Source organism: Trachemys scripta, chromosome 13 (assembly GCF_013100865.1).
Source record: "Trachemys scripta elegans isolate TJP31775 chromosome 13, CAS_Tse_1.0, whole genome shotgun sequence".
Taxonomy (NCBI): domain Eukaryota; kingdom Metazoa; phylum Chordata; order Testudines; family Emydidae; genus Trachemys; species Trachemys scripta.
Window position 1 is genome coordinate 26223742 of NC_048310.1, and position 12116 is coordinate 26235857.

At 42.0% G+C, this 12116-nt stretch overlaps 1 protein-coding gene across 8 annotated transcripts in view; it reads left to right on the top strand.

The window, feature by feature from the left end:
- The window catches only part of PHKB (phosphorylase kinase regulatory subunit beta), a 194449-nt gene that overhangs the window by 99440 nt on the left and 82893 nt on the right, over positions 1-12116 (top strand). For all 8 annotated transcript variants that reach the window (XM_034788873.1, XM_034788868.1, XM_034788865.1 and 5 more), the window contains one exon: positions 9026-9121. In XM_034788873.1, the coding sequence (XP_034644764.1) occupies positions 9026-9121 (96 nt within the window). The remainder of the gene's footprint in view (positions 1-9025; positions 9122-12116) is intronic.

Consider the following 12116-nt stretch of genomic DNA (forward strand, 5'->3'; position numbering starts at 1 on the left):
AGTGGCTTAGATTTTGGATAGTCACTGTATTTGTGCAGCTCACAGGAATATCAGAAATGTTCACTGCAGAATATTGCTTTATAAATGGTATAATATCTCCACTGTAAATGTGCTAGCTCTGTATCACATACATACTTCAATCAGTGGTTAGCAAGTGCAATCATAGGGCCCACTCTTGCATGGTGCTGAACACGCTCAACAACTTGCATCATTGGAGCCTAGTGAGGAGAAGTGAATGATTATTATAAGTGTGCCTTTTATCTAATCAAGAATGTCTAAAGTAGTATTACCGCACCCCAGCAGTGTGTGAATGCCAGAGTTGGCACAACCACTTTGACTAAATAAATTATTCTGTTTTTTTATTGACTAATAAGATGAAAAAGTTTTTATGGGTGAATAAAGGTATCTTATGTTGTTCTTCAAGTGCGGATCTCTATGTGTATTCCTTATGTGGGTACACATGTGCACCATGCACCTGAGTTCTGAGATTTTTAGAAAATAGTATCCATTGTCTGCAAATACACAGCTGTTCTCCTCATGCTCCAAACCAAGGATATAAGGGGCAGTGCAGATCCTTCTTACTCCTGCATGGCCTGAGTTATAATCCTCTGTGTCCACAGATTTTTCCATGCTTCCTTTCTCTTAACAAACCTGTAAATATATTGTAAATAGTTTTAGTATTTTAGTGTAGTTAAAGTTTTAGTTTTATCATAGTTAGTATAACTTAGTTTTCTCCTTGCCTCTGGGAGTCTCTTTCCAAGACACAGACTACTCACAGAGTCACAGGGTTTAAGAACTGCATTTCCTGCCCCCACTCCTTCTCCATGAGCAATGAGCACCAATGCTGCCTCTGTTTTCTGGGAGAGGCATATATCTCAGTTAAGCACAGAATTTGGCACTTGTTTCTCCCTCAGAGCCATGAGGCTTGTGAGTGCTGGTTGGAAAAACATCTGATGGAGAAGGCTATGAGACCTCGGTTTGATCTGGGTTAGGGAGACCCCCTTGTATGTCAGTCTCAACTGTTGAGTACCCCTCCAAGCACATGCTCAGGAACAAAAGTCAGAGCTGCTAAGCTCATAGAGTCATCATCCAGGCTTCTCATAATAGTGAGGGGCACTCTCACAATCATAAGGCCATATCTACTTCCAGAAGAAATCACTCCCTAACTCCCTCCAAGTCAAGTGAATCCTCACAGGTGGATCCTAAGGAATTAGGCTCACTTAAATCTTTTGGCCATGAGCGGAAGGTGCAAAGGAAAAAAGATCCACCAGTACTATTGTTGTGTCTGATTTCTAAGCCGAAGGATTGGCACTTGACGATAGCATCTAAGAGTTCACTTGTAGACTCTTTGACAGTACTGGCCCTTCCCTATAAAGAACTACCATCCATGATGACTGTGGATGCACTGGATCCATTGGTCCCAACTACTGGAATGCCCCAGACTCTGGGACAGACCAAAACTTACACCTTGTCAGAGGAGATCTTCACCCTTCCTTAACCTCAGTCTCCTTTTCCTTCCGATCTGACCTTCCTGCGAGACATTGGCACACCAGAGGAGGAAATTACTTCCAGGAGACCTGAATGTTCCCCTCCTTAGCCCTTAGGCAGGAGCTTTCACTCATTGGTACTGATGGCTCTACCTGTGGAACAGGAACTGGCATTCTCTTTGGAGTCTCCAGGTGATCCATCACCCCACATAATGAGGTAAGTCCAGACAGAGACTCGCAAATATCTGGGGTCTATCCTCCACCCAGATGTGACTACCTAAGGGAACAATGGTACCAATACAATGGAGTCCCCCTCAACTGATTGACCCTTCCTACTTGGCCCTATTAGGTTCCATGGGATCCTTACAGTAGACATCCCGGATCAATCCACTGTCCCTCTTCTGTGCGACACCTACCAGCTCCATCAGAGCATGAGGAAGGGGGGATTGATCTGGATCCACATGTACCTACATGTGTTTTGTCTTCCTCACAAGAGTAGGCCGTTGCCCCATCTCCGCCATCCGTACCTGACAACCCCAGGCAATATCAGGAGCCTCTGCAGAGAATGGCGAATGACCTCCAGATTCCACTAGAGGAGGTCCAGGATACCCAATATTAGGTCCTTGACATTTTGCGATCTTTTGGTCCTCCAAGTAGGGTGGTCCTCCTTGTAAATGATGCCATCATGGACCCAGCTAAGATGGTGTATCACACTCCAGTCTCCTGCACCCCGACTCCAAAAGGGCTGAGAGACATTTGTACCAGCCAAAGGAGATGAGTTCCTCTTTACACACACAGGACCCAACTTCCTGGTGGCGCAAGCAGCCACTGAAAGTTTTAGATTACAACATTCTAAGGTTACACTGACAGATAAGGACTCTCAACAACTTGATCTTCTGGAGAGGGGAAGGTATTTTCCTCTACAAGTCTTCAGTTCCTTATTGCTAACTACCAGGCTTTGTTAGCAAAATTATTTGAGGATTTCGGACTTTAAGGACAAACTTTTCCAAGAGGACAGAGCCCAACAACAGTTAGATTCCTGAAGTATCTAGTTAGGACCTTCCCACCAGTGGTGAGATCTCACCACAACAGGGCCTGTCCTTTGTACAGTCAGTACCTACCAGACCACCATTTTGATGACTGTCCACATGTTCTTTGTCTTACCATTCCATGAAGGTCATCTTTTTAGTTGCCATCATTTTGACTAGAAGGGTGAGTGAACTGGGAGCTTTCATGACTGACCCGTAATATACTATGTCTTTTATGAAAAAGGTTTCACTTTGCCTTCACCCAAAATTTGTCCCTAAAGTCATTTCTAAGTTTTTCACATCAGTAAATCTATCCATCCACTTACTGGTTTTCTTCTAAAAACCTCATACTTCCAAGGAGGAGAGGAGACTTCACTCTCCAGAAAGCAACAAAGAGTCCTGTGGCATCTTATAGACTAACAGATGTTAGTCTGTAAGGTGCCACAGGACTCTTCGTTGCTTTTTACAGATCCAGACTAACACGGCTACCCCTCTGATACTTACTCTCTAGATATCAGATGAGCTCTGGTGTTCTACCTGCAAAGAACACGACCAATTATAAAATCAGCAAGACTTTTTGTGAGTCTAGTGGAATGGTTGTGAGGACAAGCATCCGTTCGGAGCCTCTCGAAGTGTATCTCTGGCTGCATCATTCTTTATTACCAATTAGTAAGTATTCCTCCCTTAGATGGGGTGACATCCTTTTCCAGTAGAGCCCAAGTAACCCCAACAGCATCTTTTAGAGAGGTGTCTATACTGGATATCTGTACTGTGGCTACCTCAAACCATATGTTCATGAAGCGTTAAACATTAGGTCAAGCCTTTTCTGCAAATGCAACTGTTAGATCTGCAGTATTACAAATATCTATACCAGCTGCATCGTTGTACCCCCTGTTAATCACCCACCCATGGAATAACATTGAGACCGGCACTCGAAGAAATGGAGGTTAGTTACCTGTAACTGGAGTGACTTTGAGATGTGTGCTCCTTATCTGTTTCCACTACACTACACTTCCCTCCCCTCTGCTTCAGATCTTATCTGATTTGCAATAAGAAGAGAAGCTGGAAAGGCATTGGTCCGCACTGCCCCTTATACCTTTGGTTCAGAGCATGAGCAGAACAACACTACTTTCTAAAGATCTCTGAACTCAGGTGCATGGGGAGCATGCATGCTCACATGTGGAATACAGATAGGGACCACACGTAAAAAAAACCTCCAGTTAAAGGTAAGAAACCTCCATTTTCTGATTTGCATAGGGAATTACTCTGAATATAGGAGCAAAGTTGAGGTGGTTTGAGTACCATAAATAAATGTTTGTCCTTTCAAATGTTTGGGTTTCTTGTAAGTTTAACTCTGAATTTCCTGGGCTTTTAAGGGTTGTATTTTCCCTGACTACAATATTCTTGTAAGGCTTTTTACCCTTAGGCTTTGCTCCACAGAAGTTTTTGTTTGGAATTTCCTTCGTTTTTAAAATTGCTCCTGAACGTGAGGTTTGTAAGAGGGGAACCCTATACCTAATATCCCTCTAAGGTCTACAGGAAGGGAACCTCCTGTCAGGCAGAATTTTGGAAGTACAATCTACAGAAGTATGGCTTTGTCTGTGCAAGTCATTAACAGCCAGCAAACGTTATAATGAGCCTGTTTCCCTCATTTTCTGCAAGATTTCAGAGGCTCATTGATGCCCACCACCCTTCTGTACAATAAAGCTTAGGGGGCTCATGCCCATCACCCATAGGTAAACCTTAGGAGTCTCTTAGCACATTAGTTGAAGGCCTGCACACACACCATGCAAGTCTTGGAAAGCTTGTCAGGGATGGCAACTCATCTCCCAGAGGCTTTAGGCTCATGGGGAATGAGCTTAATGTCTGCATGGAGAATAGGTTGGGAGTCCAAGTAATTTCCTAAGGATTGTGGGGTTTGGGAAGAGGCTGATAGGCCCTCATCATAACCTCACAAGAGGAGGCAGAAAAGGGGTCTCCTTAAACTATAGCCCCGCACAAGGAGACTTTCTGAGACACACCCACAAGCCTCCGTTCATCCCCCAAAAGCCAAAATACAATCAATAGTCACCTGACAAGTGTAAATAGCTAAAAATCAGTTATAGATTGTCAGCCTAAAAAGTAGGAGTGGGTCTTTCTCCCCTACAGAACATTGTAGAGCTTAATGGAATAATTGTCTTCTAAGGGAAGAAGAAATCAAATTATTTTTTTTTCTTTGCTAAAAGCAAATGTTTTTTCCAGTGCTAGTTTTGAATGAGTTTGTGTATTTACACAGTTGAATCTCATTTGAATAATGAAGGCCAAATAATGAATGTTTAAATAAACAAAAACCCTTCAAATAAAAACAGCTAAATCTAGAAGCAGTAAAGAGCAAAGAATTTCTTATCAGACATAATGCCAGTTCTTAATTGTTGAGATTAGTGCCTAGATACGATGGTGATGGATGTGTTAGAAGTACTTGGAGATGAAGCAAAAAGCTGGGGGGGAAGGGGAGTGTGTTTGTTTTTAAACAAGTAGATAAACACATCTTTCTGTTAGACTTTTCATGCTCTCACAAGATTTGTTTTAATCTTTAAACTTCATCATGTAACGTCATACCCAACAACTGATAACTACACCTCCTTTTATATAAATCCCCTCTCCATGCACGTGTGTGTGTACATGCAAACTTCCCCATACATTGATTTTTTAAATTATGATATTTATTTTTATTTCCTGAAGCCTTTCACACCATCCACAGCTTAAGTGCAGAATCTTTCTGGAAGGGCTGGGTGGCTTCATGTTTCCAGGCATCCTTCAGTCTGGTGGTGTTAGTATAGTTTCAAGTGCAGGCAGGTTCCTCTCAAGATGCTCAGCAGGACTTCTCAAAGCGACTGGGAACACAGTTGGAAATGAAATATAGAAGCTGTCTCTTCCTGTGCTTGACTTGATTTAAGAAATATCTGCAAAGATGTTGGTTATTTCCCAGATTAAAAAAAAATATATAAATTTGTTAGTCTCTAAGGTGCCACAAGTACTCCTGTTCTTTTTACAGATACAGACTAACACGGCTGCTACTCTGAAATATAAAACCAAGACACTGGTGTTCTAAAGAGCATTATCCTGTCTATTATGCAAGTATATGAAGGATTTTCTCCATTTTAAATAATTAGTCTATCATAGCTTTTAGTTTCTAAAAATAAAATTGATGCTTGAGACTGATTTCTCTTTCAGCTAAATGACTAGTTTTGCCAGTACAGCTCTCTATTCAATTCTGTTCAGCTTGGCCTGCATGTAGTTATTAAAGGGACAGTTAGGTTAAAAAAAATCACAATTGTATTTTCAGATTCTTTTTTGACCTATTTATCAATATGATGAATTTTTCTTCCAATTTTGCAGTTTGAGTTTGTTCAGTTTCCTGCTAACAGAACTCTTCGGGTAGATAGCAAAGTTTTTGCCATCGTGGTTCTCTTGTGCTGCAATTCAAAATGCTATTTCATAGAGAAGATCGGCTGCTAGAGTGTGTATTCTGAGATCATAGGCTAGAGCTCCAACTGGCTATATACATGGATATAAATTCATGTGTGTACCCATTGAAGTCAATAGAGCTACACTGATTTATACCAGCTTAGGATCTGGACCATGAGGCAAATGTGTTCTGTATTGTTTTAATTAATGGATTACATGAGTGTTTATTAAGGTTGCACCTTTCTGATCACTGCTCACCAAAAGATAGCATAAATAAACCTGCAGCAAGCCTGTTTTCACCAAAAGAAGTGTGACAGGATCGCCCCCCCCCCTCTTTTCCATTTCCCCCCAGTAGGATGCAACAGCACTTTCTTTTGTCAAGAAAAGGTTGACCTTAACAGCCCATCCTTTTCTCCTGCATGGGGAGAAGATCAACAGTAGTGCCTCCTTCCATCAGCCATTCTTTGTGTGTAATGGCTCAGCCATTCCCAGTCTCTATTCAAGCCTAAATTGATGGTATCTAGTTTGCATATTAATTCAAGTTCAGCAGTTTCTCATTGGAGTCTGTTTATGAAGCTTTTCTGTTGCAAGATTACCACTTTTAAGTCTGTTACTGAGTGACCTCTCTAGTCTTATCTCAAATAAATCTGTTAGTCTCTAAGGTGTCACAAGTACTCCTGTTCTATTTACAAGTTTGCATCCCATTGGTGTTTAAGATACAAACACTGATAAGTGTGTTTCTCGAACCAATCATCTACATTGTTGGGGGGGGGTATTTCTTGTTTGTTTTTTGATTTTTAGGGAAAGAGGAGACAAACATTTTGAAATCTCTTTTTAAAAAAAGAAACTAAATGTGGGAGTTAAAAAACTGGATATTTTCTGTTTAATATTCTCAGAATATTCGTAACAAGAAGATTTTTCATCTCCCTTATGAAAATGATCCTAGCAATCATGTCTGGTATTCATGTAAAGCATGTTATGGCTTTTACTCCCTTTATCCAAGATAGAGAACAACAATGTTTCACTGAGATGATACTATGTAGCAAACCATGTGAAAAAGTTATTTACATGGCTAAACTGTCAGTTTGTATCACAACACTAAGCTAGTACAATGATAAACTAGTATAGTGTTACTACAGCTAATAGTTTTGTATAACAACATAAATCAATTGTCTTTCCCTCCCCTTATCAGAGGGAAAAGATTTTTGAAACATGGCTAGAAAGCAATGTAAAGGAAGAGGACACTGCATATTCTAAAACATCCTCTTTTGCGGAGAACTGCTGCATATTCTAACATTGTTTTGGCAGCCCTCTGCAGAAGGATGACCATGAAATGGCTAACAGCAGGGCCGGCTCCAGGCACCAGCTTACCAAGCAGGTGCTTAGGGCGGCCACTTCGGAGAGGGGCGGCACGTCCAGCTGTTCGGCGGCAATTTGGCGGACGGTCCCTCACTCCTGCTCGGAGTGAAGGACCTCCCGCCGAATTGCTGCCACAGATCACGTTAACAGCTTTTTGTTTGTTTGTTTTTTGTTTTGTTTCGTTTTTTGTTTGGCTGCTTGGGGTGGCGAAAACCCTGGAGCCGGCCCTGGCTAACAGTGCTGGAACCCAAAAATGTTTTAAAATTTATAGTGGATGATAAATAACTTCTAAAAATCTCTCCTTAGAATGTTGGTAGGATCTGCTGAAGTATCTTGTTTGTGCAATACACATTTGTAATTAACAGTTGCAGAAATTTGTAATGTGAGTCTTTAGCATTGACAGCATGTGTGCTAAGAGAGGCCGTCTTGTAGCCCTTCATTTACTGAAAATAGCAGAAAAGTCTTCCAAGGCCTAAACCAGCTGTGAATCCCAGGGGTAGATAAACTGATGTTTTTTATGGTTTTTTTTAATCTTGGAAACCAGCTGTGAATCCCAGGGGTAGATAAACTGATGTTTTTTATGGTTTTTTTTAATCTTGGAAAACATCATTTGACTCAGGTCCTTTCAGCACCTCAAAAAGTATTTGTTTAAATGGAGGTTTTTGAGATTTAATTACAGCATCTCAGATAATGAAATGTGGCACTATAAGCATGAAGCATGAATCCTGACCTCATTGAAGTCAAGGGGAGTTCTGCCATTGACTTCACTAGGGCCAGGGATTTTACCCTAAGGACCCAGACCTACAGTCAGATCCAGGCTGGTGGACCTTTGTACTCAAGCCCAGCCCTAAGTGGCGCATATTGTTTGGCAATAAACTCCTTTCATACATTTTCATGCATTTGTCAATAATTGAAAGTTAGTAAAATTATATTTCTAATGTAACTATTGTATTTTACAAGTTAAAATTAAAACGATCCAAATGTGACCATTACATTTATGTATTGGAATACTTGGGACAAGTATAAGGAATGTTTTGCTTTGAGGGCTTTGTTTCAAGTAGAAGAGTTTCTGTTATGTCAAAGTGGTTTATTCTCCCTAATTTTTGCTGAGTGTTAAGGTTTTTTTGAGAGCCTCTGCCTTAATAAAATGAAGTGAGTGTGATAACTGAAAGACAAGAATATTTGTTTTGTTTTTATAACTCTTATTGAGATGTAATGCATTGGAAAGATGTTCTCTTGAAAGATGTTCTCTTTTTGCTTGTCTCATAAGGGAACCGTATGGTCTCTTTAACGTAACCGTTAAAACTCCTGCTTTCACCAGTCTCTTTTATCGAATTGCTTTTGTTTAAGAAGTTATGGGAAATGAAATTAATGTTTCATCTATTCTGTCTTAATTAAATAGTCCAAACAGTAGTTACTTTGTAATGGAGAGCTAATTTTTTGTAATCTCAGATTCCGTTCTTGCTCTTTAATTTCTGCCAATTGCATTTAATTCCTTTATTAATAATATGTTCATTATATTTATGTAAAAATTTACATTTGATTCCTGCTCTGGTGAAAAATATTGGCTTCTGATTCCTAGTTACCTTAAATTGCCTATGTAAAACAAGAGAGCTGATAGCTTTACCAGTTATTTGCTGCTCCAGAAATTTGTGTGTTACCTTCCCCCTGCACCTCAACTTAACTTTCATATTCTATTTATAGGGCTGCTCTTGGTCCGTCATATTCGTGGATCTTGATGCCCATAATCGAAACAGACAAACTCTTTGCTCATTGCTACCCCGAGAATCAAGGTCTCATGTAAGTAGTTTGATGGAATTCAGTTTAACAGAATATAGAAAAAAATAAATTGGTAGGAGCTTAGTTCTTAGCTTTATTACCATTTTAATACCCTATTTAATAAAGGATATGAACTTCTTGGTTGGGAAGAAATTAGATTCTGCTGTTTAAATGTTACTTCAGAATAGGAGCCATCTCTGCAATAGAATTATCACGGCCAACCTCTCTTTAATTTAAGAATAATTAGGGCAAGGTGAAAACAGTGGCCTAAATAATTTAAAACAGAAAGAACTATTGGTCTATGAATAAGCGAGGCCAAGAGAGATGTTTAAAGGGCTTTGACGTCTCATGGATGGTGTGCTTGTTTTCATCCACCTTGCACACTGTATAGTGGCTGAAATATCTGCAGTTTTATAAGATTTTTTTGTTTCATAGTAAACCCAAAGCCTGAGGTACTAAACTTCTAACAATTTGAATTTTGGATTTCATCTGTAACAGAAGGTATATGAGTAGGGCCCTACCTTATTCATGGCCATGAAAAATGCATCACGAACCACGAAATCTGATCTTCCCCCTTGAAATCTGGTCTTTTGTGTGCTTTTACCCTGTAGTATACAGATTTCATGGGGGAGACCAGCATTTCTCAAATTGGGGGGCCTGACCCAAAAGGGAGTTGTGTGTGTGTTGGGGGGGGGGGGTGTTACAGTATTGCCACCCTTACTTCTGCGCTGCCTTCAGAACTGGGCAGCTGGAGAGTGGCAGCTGTTGGCCAGGTGCCCAGCTCTGAAGGCAGCGCCCCGCCAACAGCAACACAGAAGTAAGGGTGGCAATACCATACCATGCCATCTTTACTTCACTGCTGTTGCTGCTGCTGGCAGCGGCTGTGCCTTAAGACCTGGGTTTCCGGCCAGCAGCTGCCGCTCTCCAGCTGCCCAGCTCTGAAGACAGTGCTGCTGCGAGCAGCAGTGAAGAAGTAAGGGTAGCAGTACCGCAACCCCCCTACAATAACCTTGCAATCCCCCACAACTCCTTTTTGGGTCAGGACCCCTCCAATTACAACACCGTGAAATTTCAGATTTAAATGAAATTTATGATTTTTAAAATCTTATGTCCATGAAATTGACCAAAATGGACTGTGAATTTGGTAGGGTCCTTTGAAATTTGCCTTGGATTTGGTAGCTTACACAGGGGATTCCTTGCTATTTGATGATACCTTGTGTAACGCAGTTCACTACTCACTGCTGGTGCGCTGCCTTCTGGCTTATCTGGGGATTAGCTCTCCACTGGTTGGACATCCCCTTCCCCTCCTGTGGTTGCTCAGCCTGTTGTCTCAATCTCAACTCCCAGGACTCTTGAGTTATCTTCTTCTTTAGGACTCAGCTGCTCTCTCTCTGTGACTTTTCCTCTGTTAAAGTACCTCTGGGCAAATTGTGTCTCTGCGGTTCTGGGCAGTGCTCTGTTCTACATCGAAGGCTGTGCCACTTCTCCAGTGGCTGGAACGGGAACCTGGGCCCACTCTCTACTTCAGGTTCCAGCCCAGGGACCCTATGCTCCTCAACTATGGTCTACTCACTCCCAGACCTGTTTGTTACTTCCCTGGGATCTGTCCTACTTCCTCCTTCTATTTTTTGGCACCTCTGGGTTTGCCACTTGTCTAAGCTTACTCTGCTCCTCATGGCTTCTTCCCCTTTTGCTTCTTGCCAAACCCTATTATCTCCAACATACCTCCCTCCTGTCAAGGATTGACTGCAGGCTATTCCCCCCTTCTGTACTCAGCTTCTTAGCTTTATAGATGTCCTGCCTGTTCCTGCCCAGGTGAGCTTCATCCTTAATAAAGTGTTATTGATCCCTGGCTCCCCTCCAGGTGCAGCTGATGCAGTTATTTCCTCCTTTCCTCCCACCTTAAGACAAGTTCATTTTTATTGTAGCTGAAGAAAACAGATTCCATACAAAGCTTTTAAGAAATTCTGGTTTAACCGTATTTGCTCTTTAATCTTGCCAGCCTAGGTAATAAAGGTTCATGGTTGGTCTTGAAATTAGATCCCCAAATTACTGTGTGTTCACTGGGATAGCTTAAAGGGTGTTCTTCTCCCCCCCCCCCCAAAAAAAAGATAGAGATCTAGAATATCTTCAGTATATACCCTATGCAGGTTATCAGCTTAAAAGTAGGTCAGATTTTGGGCCAAACAAGTTATCTGTGTATCCTAGTTTTCAACACCTATTTCTCAACAAATATTTTAGCTAATTAACTAAATACACAATTTCTTCTCTATTCTTATGCCTTTTTATTGTTGGGATTTTTAAATCTTCTTGTATTATTTTCCAGGGTAGTTACGTGAGTACATCAATACTATAAGTACAGAAAAGGTGTTTTATCCAGCACTTCACCAACCGGAAAGCTCTACAAACCGGCATTTCTGATCTTCATTGAAATGACGGTTTATAATCCGGTTGGCTCAGGGCCGGCAGGGGGTTGGGGCATGGGAGAGGGTGCGGAGCATGGGCTCTGCGAGGGAGTTTGGGAGCGGGAGGGGACTCAGAACAGTGGGTCGTGGCGTGGGAGGAGGTGCGGGGTGCCGGATCCAGGGGACACTCACCTTGGGTGACTCCCCACAAGCGGCAACCTGTCCCGTGTGCTCCTAGGCGGAGGCACGGCAGGCGGTTCCTCACACTTCCCCACCACACCCGCAGGCGCCACCCCTGCAGCTCCGATTGGCTGGGAACTGCAGCCAATGGGAGTGTGGGGGTGGCACCTGCAGGCGGAAGCAGTACACAGAGCTGCCCTCCATCTAGGACCAGCTAGAACAGGTCACATCTGCACCCCAACCCGCTGCCTGAGCTCCTTTCTGCGCCCAAACCCCCAGCCCGCACCTCCTCCTGCACCCAAACTCTCTCCCTCTTAGTTGACCACCATTTTTCATTTACTGGCACCACCCATTTCCCCAACATGCTGGATAAAACAGCTTTTACTGTAAATAGTCTTTCTGCTTGTATTCTAATTTCATATTGCATTGAA